This window comes from Eurypyga helias, unplaced genomic scaffold (genome assembly GCF_000690775.1).
Source record: "Eurypyga helias isolate BGI_N326 unplaced genomic scaffold, ASM69077v1 scaffold23973, whole genome shotgun sequence".
NCBI classification, from domain to species: Eukaryota; Metazoa; Chordata; class Aves; order Eurypygiformes; family Eurypygidae; genus Eurypyga; species Eurypyga helias.
In genome coordinates, this window is record NW_010242176.1 from 1 (window position 1) to 25,290 (window position 25,290).

The 25,290-nt window shown below is 40.8% G+C and overlaps 1 protein-coding gene across 1 annotated transcript; it reads left to right on the forward strand.

Moving 5' to 3' along the window:
* Positions 1–6: 6 nt before the first annotated feature.
* LOC104507656 (clathrin coat assembly protein AP180) lies at positions 7–24,464 on the forward strand (the record flags this gene model as incomplete). Its single annotated transcript, XM_010149004.1, has 7 exons — positions 7–119; positions 16,591–16,733; positions 17,816–17,891; positions 19,631–19,733; positions 21,921–22,014; positions 22,821–22,932; positions 24,358–24,464. Coding segments are annotated over exons 1-7 (663 nt in total), but the record flags the coding sequence as incomplete, so codon positions are not given.
* Between the last annotated feature and the right edge of the window lie 826 nt (positions 24,465–25,290).

Below are 25,290 nucleotides of genomic sequence, written 5' to 3' on the forward strand. Positions count from 1 at the left end.
GACGCTGACGGATCGCATCGCAGCTGCTCAGTACAGCGTTACGGGGTCGGCCGTCGCCAGAGCCGTATGCAAAGCCACCACGCATGAAGTCATGGGGCCCAAGAAAAAACACCTGGACTGTGAGCATCCCTCGCTTTTTGTCTTCCCGGCGAAGACCCGGGGTGCAGGAGGCTGCCCGCGGGCCTCTCCCGAGGGCCTTTGAGCCGCCAGGCTGTCACACTTGCTGTAATCCACCTTGCAAGCTCCAGGAGAGGATGAGTTGTTATTGCATTTCTTATTGCATAATACTGCTCTTTCGGCCATATTTTATTTTTTTTCCACCCCCTCATGACCTCTCGCCTTTTTTCCAGGAAGGCAGCGTGAAGCACGCCTCGCAGAGCAGAGGCTTGGAAAGAGGGGAGGGAATTGGATTCAGGGCCGAAGGGACACGCGCTTGTCACTGCCCGCTTCAGTCAGGATTAGGCCAGGCAGAGGCGTAAAGCTATGCCTGGAGCTGGCCAAACCCCCGGGGGAGTGTGGCCGTCTCCACGGCAGGCGGTGGAGATGGTGGTGTGTTTAAATGGCAAGGCCCTCAGATAACACTACGCTTGCAGATTGTTTAAGGGCTGTTGCTGAGGTCCCAAATGGCAGAGAGCAACTTCATGAGACGCCTGATGGTTCGCGTTGTGTTTCACTGAAGATGGCTGTAGCTTTGTCTCAAAGATTTATGATCTATTCTGGACTGGCATTAGCTAGTTGATGCATGAAACAAGGTTGAAGTCAAAGCGTTTCTTAAAAAACAATGAGCTAGTGTTGTTTTGTCTTGACAATTTTATTTCTTTTTCAACCCACTCAACTGTCAGTCTCTGCTTGGAGACATCAAAGAGTAGAATGGTGAAAGAATTTAACTGCATAATGTTAATTGGCCTTTTTTACCAGTAATAACTCTGTCCAGGATTAAACTCAGTAGATCAACAGCAGGTTTTAATATCTAAAATTAAGTGGTTTTCCCTTTTTTTGGGACATGCTAAGAAACATTTTCTAGTTAAGATCAGCAGGTTTTATACCAAGCAGTCTCTTGGCTGCTGGCCATTACGAAGTAATGCTGGTGCAGGTGCATGAAAGTACAATTCTGATGATGCTGTGCTTCTTAAAAGGAGGTAGTACTACTTCTGGAAAACAATTCCAGATTTCAGTGCTAATGACTTCATAGCTAACCCCTAAAGTGGCAAGCAGCATGTTGGTCTTCCAGTATATATAGATATTCCTGTATTTATATGTCCTGTATATGTCTAAGAGATGCTGACTTCAGCAACATTGATTGGAGATTGACTTGACTCTAAACCATTGTTTAAATAGATTGTCTATCCTGGTATCATGTAGTCTCTCTTGTTTTCTTGCATATTTTAAAAAATCATCTTAGTTACTGATGTCTTTTGTATTGCTGTTTGGTAGCTGTCGTCACTTCTTAATCTGTGGGCTGCGTCTGGACAGTCCTGCTGTATCTGTTAGTGGAAGCTTTAGCTTAAAAAAAAAGGCCTAACTTGTGATTAAAAGCATGCTGTGTGTGTGTGCATACACACGTGTGTGTATATAGATAAAAGTACTGTGTGGAATAGGGAAGATTAAAGTGAGGTAGTTTACCAGTGCTGTATTAAGGTCTGGAAAGGGATTGTGTTTGGATGTTGGCGCTAATACTACTACTTCAGAAAATAAGCATGGGAGAGTTGGAAACCGGTAGCATTCCATGCAACTTCATATTCACCTGCATGTAAGGCACACAAGAGGAAGAGAAATTACCGTTTCCTGGGAAGTAACATACCTGATAATTTTTTCCTTCTATTTTTCATGCTGTATATAACAGTTGAGAGTTTAACTGGTGTCGTTAAAGGCAGAATCTTTTCGGTGGGAAATATGCACGTTCAAAATTGTGGACTATAAATGGAATTAAAGTTTATGTTTTAGAGGAAAAAATATTCTTGGGCTCTTAAACCTGAAGCGTCTCTTCAGAACTATGAACTGTTAGGCAATTTCTTGAGCTCTGATGTATGTCTTGTGAACAAGTGCCAAAATGGGCCTTATATTTTTGTAATGAGAAAGTAAATTAAAAGTCCGTCCTCTGTAAGAGCAACACCATGCATGTAGGAGGTACTGCTAGGTGGAGGTACCCCTGAGGCCTGTGGCTGATTATATTTCAAGTTGGATAAGTAGCTTTTGAAGATGTTTAGAAGGGAATGAGAAGTAAAATTTGCCAATCCCTTACGATAAGTTTTGGGTCAAGGTGTGAAGGATTTAGATGATTAAAACTTAAGGCACAAGAGGGCAATGGTTGGAGCGATGCCTGATGCAGAGCTGTAATTGTAGTATTGGTGAGGGGTTCTGTGTCCTTAGGGAGCTCCATAACTTTATTTAGTGTCCTAGTGGCCAGGTGTCAGGTCACACAGCCTGTCTTCTGCTGCCCTGTGTAGCAGCTGGGCTCTGTAAATTAAATGGAGAGGTCAATTCTTTAGCCTGAATTAAGTAGTCCTGTGAGGATGGGACACCATGATGCCTGTCCTCATAGGTTTTCTGCAGAAGATGTTAGTTCCAGAGGGTTATAGAAAAATGATAGGTGACAAGGTGTGGAGTGTTGGGTTGGTTTTTTTCGGTTGGGTTGGGGTTTGTTTTTTTAGTGAGTACTACTTAAAGAAAATTTGAGGAATAGAAAGCATGATTTGGGTATGACTGCATGCACAAAGGTGTGAGGAAGGGAGAACAGAATTAATGTCTTCTGTGAGCAAAAGTTGAGCTGCTAAGTGTTTACTTTTGTATGGTTTTCTGTACTTGCATAGCTTACAAGCGCAGGGTTTAACATAGATGTGGTAGCGTGGCTGTGCTTTGGCATGAGCTGTGGGTGCTGCACAGGCTCATCACCTAAAGAAGTACTGACGTATGATTAGGTTGCTATCATATACTCATTAGCAAGATTTACCATTTTATTGAACTCCAGCTCTCATATTAGTGAATTTCTAGCAACTGCGGGAGGTAGTGCCAGATGGCAATAAATGCATTTTCCAAGTCCCTGTGGGGAGAAAAGGAACGTAAATCTAGAATGCTTTGATGGTTTGGGGCAAGGCATTGCTGTTGGCACATTAAGAGCTCTGACCTTTTTGGACTTAACAAACTTGCCTTGAAGCCGTATCATTTTGGTGACTTTATCTCCCTCAGCTACCCATGTTGTGTTAAATAAATTGCACTTAGGTACAGCAAGCGAGGGAGGCATTTCCAAGGAGAAGTGGGGATTAGCAATTTGATTTTGCTGCAGTGAGAAGAGCCATTGCGAAGTGGGTGAATGACATATATGGACCATGTTAAAGATCTGTGAGCTGTGGTAATTCAACTAGGAGGGCAATCCTGGTGCCCAGCATGGAAGGTCCACCCTCAGAATTGTTCTGAAAGATGTGTTAAGGCATCTCTGAGGGTTTAATTGTGTGGGGCAAGTAAAAGTCAACTTCCAGTCTTGAATGGGGGTGACTCTGATGGTATCAACAGGGAGAAGGGAAATAATGACTTTCAAATGTTAAAATACATGATAGAGGAGGAAGGAATAGGCAGATCTGAACCCAACTCCTTTTATAAAGGATCTCACTGAGAAACAGACCATCAGGCTTTCATTTAGGGAAGTGAATTAGAAACCAGTGAGGTTGTTGCATTTACAGTTGGTCATAACAAGTTCCCGTTTCTGAAAATGATGAAAATGGCTGGGATTTTCCTTGACTTGTTTTGTTGAGTGAATTGCTTTGCAGCAAGAGGAGGTTCTGGAGTGTGTGTGTGTTCTAAAAAGACCATGTGGTGCCTCCTTACTACTTCAAAATAGTTCTCGTAAGGTAGAAGGCCCTTCCAGGGGGTTGATCAAGAGCTGGGAGATTCTCATGAAATGTGGAAACAAAGCAGTTGAAGATTAAGACTCGACTTTCTGTGTCTGTGGTGATACGCTTTGTATCTCTAGTAACATCTTTCCATCGCAAGTCTGATTTTGTGTATTTTTGGCTGACAAACAAAGGCTCTTAAGGGAAATGCACAATTTAGTTCATGCTGGTATCTGAGCTGCAGGGCTGGTGTCAGTATTTTGTTTATGTGGACACTTTTGTCTCCTGCAAAGTGTGGGGATAACCTAACAAGTTTGAATAGCTGTGATCTCTAGTGTTGAAACAGAAGTGGCTGTTGACCAAAGTCAATGGGTTAAACTTTTTTCCTAGGCTCAGTAAAGAAGAAGTTGCTAGATCCCACAGGTTGGTCTTAGAAACCTCAATCTCATTCCTGAGGAATATGTCTGTGTCTCTGTTTTCCGGCTGAGGTAGGGGTCAGCAGAGCTACCTTGAGTTACTAGGCTTCAGTGACTGTTAACCTTAACTTGGATGCATATTTTGGAAATGGTTTGCTGTTGCAGTGATTTGGGGAGCGTTCCAAGTCTGTTGGCACTTGAGGCCCTTCACTAGCGGGAGTAGCACAGATGTACAAGTACTGCATTGCTCTGCAGTCCAGGTGACACTTTGTCTTTACGGCCGTGGAACTACCTTCAAGAAAATTGCCAGCCACGAAGTCCCTGTCTAGACTGGGTGTAATCCTTCACACTTCACTAATGAAACTACTTTTGTATATCTCGCTGTATCTTGTATTGCAGTAATTTGTCACAGTTTCCACATATGAGAGAACTGACTTTGTTTAAAAGTTTGCATTGAAGATCAGCTGTAATACAGTGTCTTATTTCTTGTTGTCACAGCTGGGTGTATTCTAAATTGTGAATTCCTCCTTGTCACCCCAGTGAATTTTTCATACCTGAAAAAAAAAAAAGTCCAAGCAAGCAATTATTTTCCTTCATTCATTAGTGGCTATTGGATTAGCACTTTTTTGTGTGTGAAGGCTGGTCATCAGTCTCTGTTGAATAACTGTTTCTTTGGGCTTCTCCCATGTCCTTCCCCCAAACGATATTGAAGACTCACTTCATTTGGAGGTGTGTAGGTCTGAATAGGAGTAGAATGTCTGTCATAGGTAAATGGAGCTAATAAGTCTTTTTATATTAGTTGATCTTGAATATTTCAATGGCATAAACATTCAGCTCCCCCCTCCCCGACCCCAAGCTATTTTCAAGGCATGTGTACCAAGAGAAGGCTGCCCTTTTAATTAAGCTTAGACTTAGCTAACTAATGATTTTTTTCAAAATATACTTGAAGCTGAGTAGAAGTTTGAATTCATGTTAAGATGCAAAGGTTGAAACATGGGCAGGATCACTTATATTGTGCATCTGAATTGCTGTGTTTCTTATGGTACAATGCCTAAGCAAAGGGAAGGGAGGATGAAGAAAGAGAAGAGTGGGTAGACAGTGTAATATTAAACTTTCTTTCATCCAAACAGTGTAACTTGATAAAGCTAGATTGACTAGTCCTGCCCTCCCTCCTCTTGGATTTTCTTCAGCTGAAGGCATGTGTTCTTAGTCAGCTTTAAAGAGTCATAAAGATCCTTTTGTTAAACATGTTTTGTCAAGGTCATAGATGACAAATTCTGGGACAAGTCAGGTCTTTCTGCTGTACTGACTTCCATTTTTTTTATATGGTATTGCTGAAGGAGCTGGCTCCAGTGTTTCTGGGAGTGGGGAAAAAGTGTGGGGGGGTGGGGTTTGTGACATTATATCCCTTCCCTTAGTCTTACTGTAGTCTAAAGATGAGTCAGTGGTACCCAACAGTATCATTAAGTTAACATGGTCTGCTCCTTTTTGGAGCTTCTTTTCAAGGCACAGATGAGGATGCTGTAAGGGTGGAAAAGCACAAGTTCTGGCATGTGCCTGGGGAAATACAGTACTTACCAATGAGTGTCTGATGAAACTTGAATCCCCAAGGTTCAACACATGGCATGCAGATTAGAAACAACATTCTGCCTGGCTTGGAGAGTGGGGTTCAAATACCACAAAAAGTAAAAAGCAAGGAGTAAAGTAAGCCAGGAAATCAGGATCTGAATCTCAGCTCCGGACGTCTAGTGTGCCAAAAGAATGGGTCATCCAGCATGGGGCTGAATCCTGAACTCCAGCTAAACGATGTGATACAAGGAGCCTTCCCAGTAGATTTGCAGGCAGTGATCTGTAGCACAGGGTTTGCAGCAGTACTTTTGTTTCCCTGAGTCAGCAGTACCAGCGAGATTGCAGTGTGAAGCATCATTGGTAAGTTGATACTGGAGTATCCCACCCCATCAGACTCGGCATGGTTGCTTGATTTTTCTACTGGCTGAAATATTACTTGGATGAGAGCTTGGTGGCTTAAATAAAACCTGAATAAACCAGATGTTGGCAACTGCTAGAAGGCAGTTTGAATACTTGGCAGAGGCTGGCTTGTCACTCTGCGGAGTATGGTTAAGTCTGCTTTTTCTGGAGTCTTGCAAACAGTGTGCTAAACCCTTAAAACTCTTTTTAATAATTTTAATCTTGCTATTTTGATCATGTTTACTTCTGCAGAGCTGGTTGAAAACACTGAAAGTCAATACAAAATTTTGCAAGGGGGGGCTCAGAGGCGTATTGAACAGTCATAGCTGGTAGCCAGTAAGCTGTTGGTGCTCATAAAAATTCTTCTCTTCAGGTTGTGAAACACATTTGCTGAAGCAGTTGAGAATTGTAGTCCACTAGGAGAGGGAATATACCAGCAATCTGGACTAGTGCCACAGAAGGACATCAGCCTTGAAATGTCACTGTGAATGTAGGTGGAATACTAGAACAGTGTTTTCTAGGCTGCTGGCAAATGGCATCATCCAATGGGCGCCAGAGGTTTGCAGCTTCATCCTAGGTACAGCATAGGAAACGGCAGTGCACTGCATTACCATTGATTTCTGGACGAACCAAGTCTTAATACCCTTCTGTTCTTCCTCCCTGACTGGGATAATGTGATCTCATGCTTTGTTTTAGATTATATCTGTGTCTTAACTTAGCTTAATGAAAGGGATTGGATGCTGGGCAGTCCTGGTATTGTGAGAATGTTGTGTGTGTATGTAATCTGTGCTCTGTCCGTTTGAGCTGAGGCAGTGTGCCACTCTGCTGTCTGCCTTAGAGCCTGTTTTTTCTAGCTATTGATAAAACTCAAATGTGTTACCGTATTTCTTGTAGATGGGATTTTGCAAGTCCATGGGCATGATCATGTTTGAAGGCCACTAAGAAAGCACACACTGCCTCTGATATGTACTGAGAATGGCAAGTTGCTGACAGGATGTGTCTGCAGCTTGGGTCTGGCTTGTGGCACTTAACTCTTTTCTTGGTTGTAAGCCAGTATGTAAAATTACCACAGGTAGGAAGCATGTTGGCAGGAACTCCTGTGCTGTAGTTGGGCCCCAGAGCTCTAAAAGAACAGTTGAGCCATGTGCTTTGCTAAGGTAGCTTTACTTTCCCAAAGAAGGAATGAAAAAGAAAGCAATGCTCTTTGCTGGTTGTTTCTAGGTATTTAGGAGACTAGGTTATGGCTGATGATGTGGAACACCATTAAGGGTTGATTGGAGAATTTGGTGTCCACTTGAGCTAGAACTGTCCTACCATATATTTAAGGGACCAAGGACCATGTCTTTTCAAGGAAGTGTCTTAAACTTTGCTGTCCTAAAGAGATGGGGCAAGACTGTGGCTTGACTGCTGGCAGTATCGTCCGTCGGTCACTTCAAACTGACTCTTGGCTTGGCATGAGCGCGGATGACACAACGGCAGCGGGTGCTTCCATAGCAGATGGTCAGCGGTTAGCCTGCAGAGCCTGGCAGGCTCCTAGTGCCTCTGGCATGGTGTTGTTACAGTTCTCAAGTCTCTCTGGTAGTTTACAGAACGTTTTAAAATAGTCCTTCATAGAAGTGAGAGGAAGACATGACTGCTCAAAGCATGAATAAAACATGCCGACTTGTCGCCCACGTTCTTAAGATGTATGCAAGTTTACAAGTTCAGGGGAAGCTCCTCAATAAGGCAGTGATTGGTTTTCTTGCTGCAGTGCGGGACTGCACAGGCTGGAGCATACACCTTTACACATCATTGAGGAGCCCACATAAGCACACTTAAGTGGGAGTTCAAACTGTTTTTAAAAGGACTCTTCCTTTCACTTCTCATTTCGGAGCATGTAGAACGTGTACGAAAGCAGGAAGCCAGCTGGCCTGTTGCCTGGCTCTGAAGGCTGCTGTTCCTCATTATATAGAGGTCGAATATAGATGCAAGCTTTAACATATCGTTGCATCAGTTCTTTAGCAACCCTGAAGTTTTAAAACCTAACCTTTCTGAATGGAGACTTGGGTTTGGATCTTGCTGCATGATTCCGGAATCCAAAGTATGGTTATTGTGCCTGTAGCTTTTAATTGAAGTTTTATAGCTTCATCTAAACCTATTTATATGAGAACATAGATTCTGCTATGGGGCAGCAAGCCAGAGGAAGTCAGCATATCTAGTGTGCTCAAGTTTGAAAACATGTACATTTTATCATGACTGATGTTTTGTTCCTGGCATCTGAAACAGAATGCTGTTTTCAGATGTGTGCCTTGCCGGTGACTTTCTGATCTTTCATTCTAAGCCATGTAGCTGTCCAGTGTTGCGAAGCTTGATTTAAACTTCAAATTGCTCTGTTTTGTGAATGGCGAGAGTATTAATGGGCAAAGTTTGCTGTGTTTGGAATAGGTGAGTTTGAAGAACTACTTGTTTAGCAGAAAGCTGGAAATTGCTTAGGCAGTATTATGAGAAAGTACCTTTCAACACTCACCTACATAGAGTGCTTAGGAGCTCAGTTGACACTTCTGGGTGTTCCAGGCTACAGATGTGACTCTGCATGAAGCTTTGCTGCCTGGATGTGAGCCTGTGTGATGGATTCCAACTTCCCCACTCATCAGTAAGTTGATAGACTTCCACTGCCAGTGGCAAGCTCCTCTTCCAGAGGCATTGGTGACTTTGAACTGTTAGATAGCAGCTTACTACTGTCAGGGTTTGGTTTTTTTTTTTTTTTAAATGTTAGTAGCCCTAACTGCACCTTCCATCTCTCAGGTGAATATTTGATTGAGGTTAACATTTTTTTTTTTGCCATATCAGGTAATTAGCTAAGTATGAAAGGCTGCAGGCTCATGTTGAGAAGTCTACTGGCAGTTGACATTAGTTTTTTCAAGATTTCTGAGACTTAAACACACTTGTATGTGTGGCAGGAGCAAAGGGTTCTGTTTAACTAGTGTAGGACAGGGGAATGCACACAAAAGAATTGCACATTTGGTTCAATATTTTATTTGTTTTTTTTTTTTTTTGGTAAGGAGAGAGTAAAGCTCCATCTGACCATGAGGAGATCCCAAAACCAAACAAAACAACCAACCCCCAAACAACAACCAAAAAACAAAAAACACACACTTTAAAAAAAAAAAAAAGCCAAAACACCCTGTTTTGAGGCAAAGCATTCGCATATGTCTAACTTTTATGATCTTTCTGTTGCATTATAGATGCATAGATAGGAGACAGAATGGATTGAAATTACTGTAACTATGCTATAAAGTACCTAATGTTCAGTTGCAACTGCTTCAGTATGGCTCTCGGAGGTCATACTGTGGCACTGACAGTATGGACAGGTTTGCATTGCACTTGGTTTCCTTTTCCTACAGACACGTTCATGATTTCAACAGGATTGTCTGCACAGTCGGCATTTCATTCCCAGTTAGGAATTCCAGCCCAGGCTAAGCTTCTGGTGGCTTCTCAGCTCGACAGCGTGCACGGCCTCTGGCCTTGTTTGGTTATTTTTCAGGCCAACCCTGCTGAAGGTTGCTTTGTCCCATGATGTCCACTGACAAAATAGCTGGACTTTTGGAAGAATCTGACTGAGACAGTGGGAAAAACACAGACCATGGTTGTGATACTGAAGGTTGGCTGTGTCAGCTGCTAAGCCTGCCTACTCAACTGACCTGGTTCTTGCATACAGGCTGTAGCTCATGTCACTGAAGTTGCTTGCACGCTGCCTCATCCTCACCCTATTGTTTTTACATATTCCCAGTGTGTAACAGCTAAGCTGTGCAGCTGAAACGTCAGGCTGCTTTCAATATATTTTGAGTCTCATTGAGATCTGTAGTGGATTACAAATTGCTGTTCTGGGCAGAGTTGATAGGCAAGCGACAGTTCCACTTCTACAAGTGTATTAAAAACAAATAGTTTTCTGAGGAATGTAGGTCATTTGGGGGTGGAAAGCACTAACCAGGGTTCATTCTTCCCAGAATAAAAAAGACAGCAGCAACTGAAATAGCTCATGTACCATGCTTCAGCTGATTACCACTTTCTGCCAGATGTGTTTGGAGTGTACGATCAGCCCAACATGTGAAGGCTGATTAGAAAACACTGTAGTGCAGAGATTACAGTAAATGACCCCATGCTGCTGTGGAAAACACAAAATCCTTACTTTTCGAGTGTAGCTGTGCATTTGTGCTAGGGAGTTTGTGTAGCCTGTCTTCTGGGTGACGGCTCTATTGTTCCTGATACTTAATTCCTGAGTAAAATTGAAGCTTTTATTCTTCTGAATAGTTGGATCACGGGTGTCTCAGACTTTGTCCATAAAATATAAATAATTAGCGGTCTTAAAGACCATACTTAAAACCCCAATGACTGCTGTTTAAACCTGAGTTTCTGCAGCTGGCCTGAATGTCATCTTTCAGTTTTATTACCCTCAAAGAGAAAACTGAAATGTAAAAACTAAAGGTAATGCAAATCATTATTCCCCCGAGTCAGTGGAGCTCTATGGGTTTTTTTGGTAAATTTTAAGAAAAAAGTATTAATAGTTCATGCATCTTGGAGTTGCTTATGGCAAGAATTATTTTAACATATTATAATCACACTTCTCCCCCATTATTAGTACTTAGGGAAGCAGCTGCCTTAGCTGCACCTTTTCAGATTCAGTAGGAGACTACCTGACAGTTGGCTTTTATTTACCCTTTTCCAAAACAGTTGCATTTGAACCTCTTGGGAAGAAAAGCCATATGTATAAATCATTAAGGACCAAAAGGAACACAAATCCAACATAACTGGTTCAATGCTAATGAGCTGGGGTGGTTTTTGCAGATGTCTTAAAGCCAAACACCTTGCATGGTGGGGAAGGAGGGTTGCAGGCCATATGAAAGTGCATTGGAGTAAAAGCCAGCAATGTATATATGCAGTAGATTTTTCAGCTTTGTTTTCAAAATAGGTATCTGGTGATACAGGAAGTGGTGTGCTGTTTTATTTAAAAAGGAGTAGTGTGATAAGATGATTCTAAGGCTAATTCAAGTCTCGGAGAAATTGGAGGAAGCTTCAAGAGAAATTTTGCTGGCACTCAGTCATCTGCCCTGTCTCTCCACAAGCTCTACATGTGGTTGATAGGGAAGAATAAACTCTTTTCTGCAAAACACAATACTGTTGGTACTATGAGTATGCCTATGAGTAGGTGGAGAGGAAAAAGTTGCATACAAATGGTTGTCTAGGTGTGGGATGCAGTTGTGTGGTTCAAAGACTAACTCTCAAAATTGAACATCTGCAGCAAATATTTGTCCTGACAAGAGTCTAAGATATGTTTGGGAAGAGGGAGGTGTGTGTAGTGAGGCTGGAGAGAGGAGGTAGCAGTCCCCCTATTTTTTTTGTTACTTGCACTGTAGCTGTATGACTGGGAAAGTTTGTAGTACCTGGAGAGCATGTGCCTTGTGGAAGGTTGTGTTTTGGTTTGTTGCATTGGCACAGGCATGAAAGTGCATACATGATGTCTGGAAGATGCTGGACTTTGATAAGGGTAGGCTTGCTGAGGTCAAGGTGAGATGTAGTAACTCTTGAGGTAGACTTTGGGGCGGGAAGAAGGAGGCTGCATGACTTGTTCTGCTTGGGGAGATGATGAAAACCAGATTACGATGGATGATTGTGAAGATGGGGGTGAAAAGAGTAGATGGTAAACTTTAACCCCACAGATGAATTCCCTACTCTCATTTGTGGAATTGCTTGATAGTTAAAGCCAACAACATTAAAATCATCTAATGTTCTCATGAGCAATTACTGTAGAAGCAGAAACCAGTAACTTTGTTCTGCTTTCCAGTACTGTTTTGTGGTCAGTCTTCTGTAGACCTGGAAGTTTAGCTGTTGCATTGGTTAGCACAATGGTGTAGGAGCTTCCCAAAACACTTCTGTGTAATGCAAGGAAGGATTTCTGCTGTTACTTGTCTATTTAACTTCTTTGGTTGAGGCTTTAAAACTTACTTTAAGCCACTACTTTCTGTTCTTGACTAGCCTGGATTAGGAACAATACTGCATTTCCTTTTGTGTAGATTCAAAGTGTTATTTAAATACTTATAAACCAGGACAATAACTTGTGAAGGGTATTGTGGTGTTCAGTATAATAATAAGGAAGGTCTGTGAGGGGTTTACTCTCAGAGATTTGGCAAAGTTTAGGAACTGAATGTGTGACACGGCTTACTTGTTAAATCAACCTGGAAAGACAGCTGCTCTTAAATTGGCACCAATATGCCTCTGAACAGAAAGGTCTTGTGCTCTGCTGCTGCTTCTTTGCATACTGAAATGTAAATTGTCAGTCATTGACTTTGAACTGGGGAATCCCAGTTCAGTCTATTATGCAATCGGGTGAAAAATCCACAACAAAACCAAACTAGGGAAAAAAAAAAAAACCTGCCCTGATCCAGAATACAACTTGAAAATGTAAAGGAATAAGAGAGATTCTTTCAAGTGTTGTAGAACCTATTTCATTTAGAAAACTTTCAAGGCAGAGAGTAGTTTTTAATGAGACTGAAGAAGTCTGAAATTCTGAGGACAGTAAACTTTCTCACTGTTCTCTTTTTACCTTATGAGCTTAACAAACATCAACATTAGTTATATCTTTTAATGGCCTCTTTAAAAGGTCACAAAGAACTAAGGTGTCTTAACATTTTTTTTTCTTCCTCACTGAACCCTCTACTGATCTTCCTCAGTTTGGCAGGTTTGTCTTTTTATTAATGAAGGTGTTTATCATACTCTAGCCTTGCTTCTCTTGCCTGAAGAAGTTGCAGATATCTTAAGGCTGAGTCAAAAAAAAAAAAAAAGGCTATTCAAAGAGTTTAAAGGCTGGTGTATAGGTTTAAGTTACGGTGTCAGAGAAATTACAACCATTTATTCCTTCTGTGTGCATAGTTTTGCATCTGAAAACATAACTAGAAAAGTATATTCAAGTCCAAATTAAGTGTATAATATAAACAAGGACCTTTAGACTGAAGGAGTGTTCAAAATAACAGCTAGCAAGATGTGAAGAGAGAAAATGGGAGAAATCTGCTGTGACTTGGTAATTATAATTTAGTCCCACAGTAGAACAGATTCAAATGAAGGATATAGGTCTTCATTCTCCAGCTTCCCCACTTGTGTGAAGGTCGTGCCAAAAGCACTGGCTGCTATTGCTGTACAGTTCCTGGTTTCTTACTCTACTTGGAATTTGTATTTGAGCTCTGCTTTTGTTTGGGGATTAACTGTCAGTATACTTGATGTGGATGCCTACAGTAGCAGAAACTTCAGGTACCTTTAATCCTTGTTTGTGCTGCTTCTGTGTACCCCAAACAGAATCACCTTTGTAAAATTGCTGCATATTGCTTCTGGTGGGCTGTCCTTCAGCTGCTACTTCTGAACTTCATTCTCTCTTTTGGAAACTAAGTTTGAATGTCTGAATCTTTTCAAAATGTGGTTTCTAGATTTTCTGCCTATTCTTCCCTACCACGCTGAAGGCAAATTACTTTTGCCAAGTCTTACTTTAAAATTCAGCGTAGCCACCAAACTGCTGCTCAAAGTTGGTTAGTTAGCTATGATTCTGAGTTGCTCCAGATGCTGATGATTGCTGGTTAAGCTGAGACTGGTATTGGGAATAGCAACCCAGGAAGCTTGAATTCCTTGACTTCGTGGTGTGACTTAATGGCAAACAGATCTGCAAGAATTAACCCCCATTTCCTTTCTTTTTATTTTTCCCCCTCAGATGATACATAAAATCTTCACGTGTGGTTTAATTCTTTTCTGTGCACTGAAAGTAGTAGGCTTAAATTTAATCATACCTCTCTACTCGGCACACTGTAATTACTTGTATTCTAGAACATTCAGAGCTGCAGATGGAGGTGCTGTACCCTCCAGCCGTTTGGAGAGGAGGCAGACGTGACTGAGTGGCTTTAGAAGGGGGTGCTACAGCAGCGTATAGGCAGGGCCTTGTAGCCAGCATTGCTGTGGGGGGACTTCCTGAGGCTTCATTATCCAACATTACACCGATGGAATACACAGTTTCTAGCACCCATCTTCCACAGTGAGCTACGTGCTGATCCTTAGGACTAAAAGCTTGCAAATTTGATGCACGTTTCCATATACTAAGGATAAATGCTATCATCTGCATTTACTCTGACTGGAGTAAATGGTGAGCAAGCCATTGCTCCTTGCTTCTAGGCTTTTACAAACCACCGCCTTCTATAATGCATTAATCAGCAGTACAGAATAAATTAATGTTCTTAAAACAAGATCAAGGGGAATTGTTGGAGCTCTGTGTGCTTGTCATTCAATAGCATGGCTTTACTACTGTAATACTCTGCAGAACTGCCGCCTTCAAAGGGTAGTATTACTGAGGGTATAGAAGTTAACTTTACATTCAGAAAGTGTTTTGCAAACACAAAACCCAACATCCACAACCAAAACAAAAAACACCATGACAACAAACATCTTAAAAACAACAACTTGAACAGATCACACATTTTTTCTGTCTTCTGTCTCATTACAGAAAATCATTCCACTGACCTGAAACTGAAGACAACACTCAGCTTTTATGCCCCTACAAAAGACTATTTCAGACATGAGGTCTGCAGTTCTCAGACTTTTGACTCGGAGCTATAGATTTCTCAAATGAGTCTGTTTAATAGAATTAAAAAAAAATAACCAACAAACTTAAAAATCACTCGCCATGAATTAAAAAAAAACCAAACACAAAACCCACAACAAAATGAAAAAAAACCCTAAAACTCCCTAAACTTCTCTGGTACAGCAGTGTGGGTTTCTAAACACACCAGGTGGTTCTCAGCAGCGGATGCGACTCATCGGTCTGTTCAGACAGACCTGTCCTCTGGACTTTTCCTGCCCTGCAGAGGGAGAATGGGTAATTTCACAACAGTCTGAACCTTGACTTTTCTTCTCTTAGCTGCATTAATGCCCTCTATTATATGGGGCTGTGCTGGGAAGGGAAAGCAAGTCTGAAGTGGTGACCCTGCTGCCCAGGTGGACTGAAGAGTCTGTAGTGTCTACAGCAGACTCCTGTAGTTTAGGTGTGCAAGGGATCAGTCACAGAATAGCCTGTCTGCTTCTAGGGTAGAATATCTGTCATCACTGAATGACCTGAATAGTTGGATGAACATTTCTAGTTTACGGGGGTGGGAAATAGCTATGTGGAGAATCATTAACAATTACTACTTTCCTCGCAGGGAAAGTAAAAGATGAGTGTTGTCATTAGTAACACGGATAATACTTAGTCTAGTAGTTAAACTTTTATTTTTTAACTTTTTCTACTTAAACCTTTAAACTTTAAGCCTCAACGCTACAATTGGTTCTGTATTCTGTGCTCTTTGTATTGCATGAAGTCATCTCCTGAAGTCTTGCTAGGGCTGTGTCTGGCATCACCCGGGTTTTGGTCATGCAGTTGCAGTGTGCAGTTTCCAGCTGTGCCTCAGAAATAGGTAATAGCTTGTAGAAGGTAATTGCTGGCTGCCTAGCAAGAGTCTGTAGGTAACAGGTGATGTAGTAAATCAAAGATCCTACCAGTAAATGTGGGATGTAGATGCTAGTGGAAAGCTTGCTGCCCTACTGTCTGATTTAAGTACATAATTTCATGTACTCTCCTGTACAAGTCTACACCTTCCTAATGTACAGGACACAAAGCTGTTTTTTTTTTTTTTCTTGTTCCCTGAGACAGTCTGCTGTCTTATTTTGTCTGTGTAAGGTGCAGTTGCTTGTAGAAGACTGTTACGCTTCAGTATAAGTTAACGTCTGTCCTTGTCGCCTTTCCTACTGTTGTAGAGGTCTTTAATCCATGCCTGAACGCACGCTTCTGCTGTCTAGGTCTGTAGAGACTCCCAAGAGGTGTGCTGTAGCGTGCTGATGAAATTCTAACCTCTGAGATGACTAGAGTGTCTGTTGCTGGTGATACCTCTTTTTGCTGATGTGACTAAGTTCAGTGTGCTTGACCTGTTACCTGTAAGAGAAGAATTCAGTAATACTTACTCCTCTAACCCAGAGGTAGTGAACTGCCACAATTAACTTGAAAATCCGCAAGCAGTACAGTCATGTGGGTTATGTACCCTTCATCTGGGATGAAGATGGAGCAAGATAGGGACATAGCTCAGGACAGAATTGCTGTAAAGCTAGTACTGTTGGACGAAAGGCTCAGATCAGTCTTGGTCAGCATGTACCAATGTAATCTCAGGTTGATTTTTGTTTGGTTGGTTGGTTTGGGTTTTTTTAATGTAGAACGTAGCCTCTGAACTTGCTACTTGTCACAACCATGGCCTGCAGCCTGGTGGGCTGATAGTTTGGCCATGCTGCAAACTTTTTTGTCTTATTTGTAGCACCTAACACATTCCTCTTCTTTCTTACAGACTTGATCCAAGCAACTAATGAAACAAATGTGAATATTCCTCAGATGGCCGATACGCTTTTTGAGCGCGCAACAAATAGTAGCTGGGTGGTCGTATTTAAAGCCTTAGTTACCACGCATCATCTAATGGTTCATGGCAATGAGGTAAGTGTCATCAGCTTATCTCTTGAGACCACATTGGCACCGAGCAAACTCCGAGCCAAAAACAGTAGTAGTACAAAGGTATCTCTTCTGAACCAGTAAGGACCTGACTGCAAAGGGCAAGAATGTTTCTTGATGGGGAACAAACTTACCGTTACCAACATAGATGGAGGCATGCCAATTATCTGCCTCTTCATTTACAAACCCATGGCATAAGAGCAGGCAGCAGCCGGTTCTAGGATGTTGACAATTTATGTGTTCTCTGAAAGCAGAGCTATTCAGGATTAAAGACTACCTGGGACTTTTTGACTACAGTCAAAGTTGGTGTTCTGGCACATGTGTACTTCCATTCAAATAGCTGTTCTCTCTGCATGAGTTTTACTATCTTTCTAGAGCTGTAAATTCAACTTGATAACCTTTTGGATTGCAGCTTCCTTGCCCTTGCTTTTTACTGACCTGTACAGACTGGCGTGGCTGCGTAAGAACATAAAGCATAGAGGGCTTTAGTGCGACTGTGAAACGATTCCTCCCTGGTTGTATAAAAAGAGTTTTCATGCAATAAACTTCTCCAATGTCACAGCATACATTTTTACTCCTGTCCTACTTTCCTGTTCCAAGTTTTGACCGGTATTCTGATTTGCTTTCTCTAACTGTTTCAGTCTGTTAGTCCCTGCACTTGATGTGGGCCCTGCTTGTTATTAGAACAGGGCCTCGGCTTGGCTGAAAGTGAGGGCTGCTGGACTGAAAAGTCTGGAACTAGCCTGGATATGCTGCTTTGCAAGCAGATAAATCTTGTGCTTCCTCAAATCTCTTTGAGTATTAACCATTTTTACTGCTCCTTCCACAATCTGGTTTGTATTTGCACAGAATCTATTTTTATGTATACAGTAGGGTATTTAGTAGTGACTCAGGCTAAACCTAATTAATCTGAATGGATGAAAATCGTTTTGAGGAAGGTAATGCAGGCTAAAACAAAAATCTGGGTTTTCATGTATGTGTGGTGGAGTTAGACTGGTAATCTTCCTGCTAGGAGGGACAAAGCCTTCAGACACAACCTGTGATAAGAAAATTACTTTGTGTTGCAGAGATTTATTCAGTACCTGGCATCTAGAAACACATTGTTCAATCTCAGCAATTTTCTGGACAAAAGTGGATCCCATGGTAAGCCTAACCGTGTCTATAATCTTAACAAGATGGCAAATAAGATACTATTAGTTTGCTCCTTCATTGATGAGATGCAAATAATATAAAAATGTGCTACTGAAGCCTTTTTATAAGTACTCAGTGAGTACAGGAGCTCAAGTCAACTGCTGGACAACTTCATAACAATGTTTCTCAGTTCCTGCAAAATTTTTCCTCCAGAGGTGAAACTATATAACTCCCTTAGGTGTTGGTTGAAATCAGTGCTAGGTCACCATCTCTGTAACTGTTACGGGAGTTAACAATGAAGTAACTTTCAAATTTTTTTTTTTTTCATTTTCTTTTTACGCAGTCTTAAATGGTCACTTTGCTTGTGGACAATTTTTAGGAATTGTTGATACAAGTGTTTAATTGGGGGAGGCATCAAAAGAACTAGCTTGTTTTGATTTCGAGTAGTGCATTTAAAAGGTCTAGACAAAAATTAAGGAGTTATTCTCTCTAAAGTTTACCATGTCTGCTTTTCTACTTTGACTCTGGAATTATTAGTGAATTTTTATTAGTGAATGTTATTTCACTTAACAGATAAAAAGTTTATAATTCAGCAGCAGTGAGAGAATATTTGTAGACTGTCTGCAGAATGCAGGAATACTACAATAATGGGCAAGATGGAAGCAATTCCATGTTACTATCTCTCAATGGAGTTGTGATACCAAAAAGACTTGAGCATCTTTTACAAATGGTAACACAGGGCAGGAACAAAGCCAAGCAAATATTAAAACTGTGTTTATCTAAGCAAAACATGCTATGCATGTTCAAAGATATTGGTATTTAGCAAGAATGAATTCTGTTAAATGCTTGCTTTTGTGTTCTTTGCTACTTTCTTTCAACTTAAACTGCAATTTCATTGATAATACAACAATGTGTCTTCGATAATGAGGCATCAGAGTTGGTAGTGTTAAGCCTGAGTTGGCAGAGATATGTAATATTGAGAGATATTAAGGAAAAATACAGTCAATGACTGTATTTTTCAAATCAAGGGGTGTGCATTTTAAGAGGTAGCAAAAAGGGACTTGTGCTGAAGAGAAGGATGAGTTGCCTTCTGCACACATTTTTGTAGCTTAGAGGAAGAAACTTTGAAAGATATACTTGAAGGATAGACTAATACTAACTGTTCAGAAATCTTACAGGCTTGAGGATCACTCAAGTTTGAGGCTGCTTGTACCTTCGTGTGCCTTGAAGATCTCTGGTGTAACACTTCAAAGAAGGCACTATTTTCTGTGAATGCCATCATAGTTTCTTTGTTCTAGTAAACCTAGTCAGGGGAATTTTGAAGGTTGATGTAAGTGTTGGAGTGACTCACATACCTAAAAAGTGGGAGTATTTAAGTTGAAATCAATCTTTATCCTGGATGTCATGCACTAGTAAAGTATAAACTTTTTGTTAAATTGGCATTTTTCCCTGTTAATAGAAGGGTAACTAGTTTCACTATTGAATAATGTTACCACATAACTGTGTAGGACCCACTATCAGGTTTCCCCTGGAACCATGCCACTGCTGAATTGGATGAATCTGTGGGAAGCAGAGGATGATGGTAGATTACTTTGGTGCAGCACTAACGCTTTTTCTTCAGAAACAGGAAGATGTGATACCTGAACAGAGGTCACATAACCTTAGGGCCTATTGATTGTGTATTATGGTTTACTAAAGAACCACCAAACAAGTATGAAAATTAAATGTAAAATATGTAACTTTTTTTGCAGGTTATGACATGTCCACCTTTATAAGGCGTTACAGTAGATACTTGAATGAAAAAGCGTTTTCCTACAGACAAATGGCATTTGACTTTGCAAGAGTGAAGAAAGGGTAAGCAAGGTTTAGATGTGTAAACTGGTAGGGTTGCCTGCCCCATGAAAATCTTGTTTGTGGCATTATGCTTAATTTTAGTGTCTAGATGACTTAGTTCTTATGTTCTTTGTTTAGCCACAGTGAAACACCAAAATGGTTGGATTTCTTAAGTATTTGTAATGGGTTGAAAATTGTACAATGAGGAGAGGAAAGACTCTAGTAGTAAGGCGAATACTGAAGAGTAAAGTAAGGTGCCTTGCAGAGCTAGGAGCTTTTAGTACTAGATGTTAAATCTGGTTGTTACTAGATTGTGCTGCAGCATGACTGTGTTTAGGATTTGGAGAAGAAAACACTCTGAAACTATATTTAGGATGTTTCATTACTGTCCAGACCCTTTCCATAAGAAAAATGACTGATTACAAGGGAAAACTGAAGTGGACACCTGAAGTTCTTAATAGGCAACACAGCAAACAGTTATAATCTGAACAGAATAAAGTTGTAAACTGCTGGTTTTATTTCCCACAAGGATTGTGTTTAAACAACAACAACAAAGAAGTTAACCCAGCCCACGGTAGTATGTTGATATTTATCAGAACATTTTTTTGGTCTCTGACGCTTCTAACTGGGACTTCAGTGGCTCCAGATTCTCTCATGAAGCACAGAAAACATGGCTTAACACCCACTGAAGGTGCAGCTTAATTTACTGCATGCTAAAGATGCTCCTAGTAATCATGAGTTGTGTACAGGCTCATTCTGGCAGTTCTGGTGTATTCTGCAGCTTGGGACTCTGAGCTGTTAATGCATTGCTGCCAGGCTTTCCTCTCCTGCTTCTCAAACTGTCGTGTAGCTGGATGCCATTCCCACAGTGGGGACCCAAGTAGTCATGTCTTGAGCCTTTCTGGAATATGAATAATTAAGAAGTTTTTGACATGAAGACTCGTAGCTAGTTGGATTGGTATTTCAGGCAGGCTTTGATCCAGCAGGCTGTTGTAGTGCTAGCATCTTAAGTTCCCTTTGTCACCTAGTGCCTTCAAACACTTCAGGTTAAATAGATGTAAGTTTGAGCTCCTGGGAATCTTTTTATTTCTGCCTTGCTATATGTTCCTGGAAAGGCTTTCTCCAGGTGTTATTTCTGGTGCTGAAAACAAGCTGCTGCCTTAGAGTATAGCATAAAATGAGTAAAAATGGTGGTATGCATTCCCCGAGAGGAGATGCTGTACCTGTCAGTGGCCAGAACAGGGCAATACATAATGTTGGTTGTGCAGGTTTGTGCTAGTCGGAGATAAAGATGGGCATGTGTGGAAGACTGCAGTAAGACTGAGCGACAATTAAGGAATGCTACATATTCATAACTGCTGTGTGGTGCTGTTGGAGTAATGGTTCAGGACGGATAAGGCAGGTCAAAGTCAGTGGAAGTGCTATGAAGGAATAATGGGATTAATTAGTAGCCAAGAATTCTGAGGATGGAAGCTGTAAGCAAAGATTGCTATGATTATTTTGTCACTGTATTGGCATGCATGTATTCTGGCACTTGGTTGGGAAAAAACAAACCTATAGAGGTTTTTTTTTTGGTCTTCCATGACCACAGACATGTCATGAGAAAGTACTCTTAGCAATGAGTTGTCATTAGTTATTCATAACAAACTGAGTAGTTCTGTGACAGTATTTCTGGTTAAGTTATTTAAACTCTCTGGGTCCTCCTTTCATAAAGAGATAAATCTCTTGCATTTAATTTGCACAAAACCCTTCTTGGCCTGCTGTTAGGGAAGGTGGCTGAACAAAGTATTTTCCATGCCAGCTCTTGTGATGTTGTGGTAAGCAGGAGAATCAGGGTTTAAATTGAAAGTGGGGAGGTTTAGATTGGATATCAGGAAGAAGTTCTTCATGGAGGAGCTGGTGAGACACTGGAACAGGTTGCCCAGAGAAGCTGTGGATGCCCCATCTCTGGAAGTGTTCAAGGCCAGGCTGGATGAGGCTTTGAGCAACCTGGTCTAGTGGAAGGTGTCCCTGCCCATGGCAGGGGGGTTGGAACTGGATGGTCTTTAAGGTCCCTTCCAACCCAAACCATTCTATGATTCTATGATCAGTGGTCCAAATGTTCAAAATGGTTTATAGCCGCTTTAAGCTTAAATTCAAACAACAAATCGGTTTGGGGAGAGGAAGAGGGGAAATGCCATGGCTTCTAATCTATATTCCCTCTTGCAGAGCTGACGGTGTAATGAGAACAATGGCTCCTGAAAAGCTACTGAAGAGTATGCCAATATTGCAGGAACAAATTGATGCACTACTTGAATTCGATGTATGTATTGAAGTTGACCCAACATTTACACTGGGCAATGGCTTATAAATGCTGCATTGTAATTAAAACATTTCACCTTGTAGGTAATGCTTTACCGATTATGCCATTATGTGGGGAAAGTACCCTTTTCAGTATCCCACTGAAGTCGAGTGATGTGAAGGATGGCCGTTTCCTATATGTAAAAAATATGCAGCTTCTATTATTTCTTTTGTAGAGAGGGTAGGGGAACAGCATGGGAAATGAGGGCTCTTGAGGAATGCTGACTTGTCATCTTCTGCATCAGTGACAGGAAGAAATGGACAAAGGAAGGAGACTGAAGTATCTTTTTTCTGTCTCTTGGCAGCCAACTTCTTTTTGAGGGGAGAGAAAAAGCCATTAAAGTATCACATGTACATTGTTTGGCTTCCTGAAAACCTTCAGGTTTTCAGCTGTAAGCAGGATTGAATAAACTTTAATCTAGACAATTCATAGAAATAAGTGACTATAATATATTTACAGTGTAATATTGTTATGAATGTTGGTGGGATTATTTATCTGCTTTGAGCATAAAAACAGGAGTTTACCACCTCTGTGAGAGGTGAAGGATTCAAGACTAAGATGTTTACTGTTGATGGGGATACTCTTCTGCTGTAGTGGGTTGTTTTGAAGTGGTGAAAAAAGCAACCCTTCGCCACAACCTTTGGTTTCTTTATGTGAAAGCTTGCATTCAGTGTTTGATTCTATAACAGCTTACATACCTGGTGCAAGCGAAAACTTCTAATTGCGTTCAGTAAATCTGCTGTAAATAACTGGTATTTTATTTGTAGGTTCATCCAAATGAACTGACAAATGGTGTCATAAATGCTGCATTCATGCTTCTGTTTAAAGATCTTATAAAACTTTTTGCTTGCTACAATGATGGGGTTATTAACTTACTAGGTAAGTAAGCCAGTGTCTTTGTCTCACATATCATGAGCAAGTGAAAAACATGTTTCAGATCTGCTTCAGGTTTTTTTTTTTTTCCCTTAATTTTTGAAAACTTCATAGATTTTTCTTTACTATTCTATTCTGAAGTGGGAGGAAACTTTAATCCATAACCGCTTACATTGGTGTTCATCTGAGGCTGGATTATCGTAGGCCCTTAAAACTGTACATAGATCTACTTAAAGGTACTGAGCATTCCTGTGCCTGAAGAAATGTACAGTGCTTTGTGAGCTTCCATAATATGTCCTGCAAGGTTAGCAAAGCAACTTTTGCTGTTTGATTGTGTGTTTAAGATGCTCAGATTCTTCTGGTACATATGCTGTGTGATAGCTTCATGTGAAGTAATGTACTCCTGAGTAACATTCCTGATGTGTTTGAAAGTGTGACTGCCAAAGCTGGATCCCTTCCAGAACCCTACCTACTGTCAGCCTACAAAGTTTATAGGAGGCTGTGAGCCTGTTCTGAAGCTGAGACAGCTTAGCGTGATCAGCATAACACACCTTCAGCTGTCCCTGCAAAAGGCTTTGTTGTGGAGTCTAAAACCGGGAGTTGCCATAAACTGCAGGAAACATAACTGACCATGTAGAAAATGAGCTTCAACTACTAAAACTTGTGAGCACTTCAGCTGGTCTACGAAGACAGCTAAAAACTGAGATTGCTTAGCCAGCATGACTGACTTAAAACTGTGGCTGCAACTGCAACAGGAAGAAACAGGTTACAGAGACTGAACAGGCAAAAAAGATATTCCCAAGCTCTAAAGCTCAGGCAGGTTTTTTTTGTATCTGTGTTGCGATGCTTTCTGGTGGTTTCATAAAAGTTGGTCTCAGGTGTTTTGACTGAAACTACAGGCATGGGAGGCTTATGGAGCAGATAGAAGTGTGTTGGGCATAGTAATTGGATTGAGATTTCGCTGCCTGCTGCTACTTCAAGCCTAAATTCAGGCTGAAATATGTGGCAGTTGTGCTTCATAAGAGGCATGAACCAACTTCAGAGAGCTACTCAAGAGGAAAAAGTACTGTTCTTTGCAGTGAAAACAACTTGGAAGAAGAGGTATCAATAAATGTTTAAGTATCCTTAATCATTTTGAAGTAGCTACCGTAGTTAAAATACACCTAGTTTACCTTTTATCTTTAAAAACTTGATTTACATCCCACACAAAGCTTATGGCTGGTTGGGGTGCAGTTTTCCAGTCTATAATTAGCAGTTCAGCAAGCCCAACTTCTAAATTCTGCCAAGGACTAAGAACACCACTAGATTAGTGTCTAAGTAGAAAAATGTTAATGGAGTGCAATATTCTTGAAACGTGAATTTCCTGAAAACTGATGAATGCAGACCTAATGTAAGATATCTTAACTGAAATTTGCCAAATTATTTCTCTAGAGAAATTTTTTGAAATGAAAAAGGGACAATGTAAAGATGCTCTTGAAATCTACAAACGATTTCTTACTCGAATGACCAGAGTATCAGAGTTTCTTAAAGTTGCAGAGGTAAGTGACTTCCAGTCTTCTGGAGTCTGGCACTTAAGTATTTTTTTGTGAAATTTTTTAGCACTTATATAAAATATTAATTGCACTTGTTAAGCATCTGACTCACTGTGTATAAATGTGAGGCAGTATGGAAGTTTCTGGATCTGCTCGTTCAGCTCCTCTTGAACTAATTAAGCCTTACTTAGTACTTCCACATGTCTGTACTGAGCAGGCAGGCTCAACTTTCCTGGTAACAAAACAGGTGGCATGACTTCAACTGTGTCATCAATATTTCTTGGAAATGCTATAATAAATGCGTGCTTCTAGGACAGGGTTGAACATTAGAGGAAGATACTGCAATCAGGAATAAAATCATAATGATTTTATAAGTATGCTTTTAAAGTTTTTGCAGCCAACTACAAATTAACTGGAATGTAAGATTTTCCTGGTTTTGATCCTTGTTATCATCCACTTATGTGGATAATACAAATATTATATGGTTAATTAACTCCTTTGCTGGGCTCTCATTTGTTGTAGTTGGCTCCTTGGCACAAGATGCACATTTTCCATGTTTCATGCTTCATTATGATAGACAGCAGCAAAGAGCTGAATGAAAAGTTTATTTCTTTGTTACTTTCCTTAACTATTTATGAAGGAGCCTGCTAGGCTCCTGAATAGCATGTAATGTCTGACGTGAATGTTGAACTGGAGGGACTAAAGTACTTCAGACACTTACAGGTCAGCTTTGCAGGATTATCATGCCTATACTTCAGAATTGCTAGGTACAGTGGGGCTTGTTCTGAAAAAGCTAAACCAACAGGTACTTTGAATCATAGAATCATAGAAT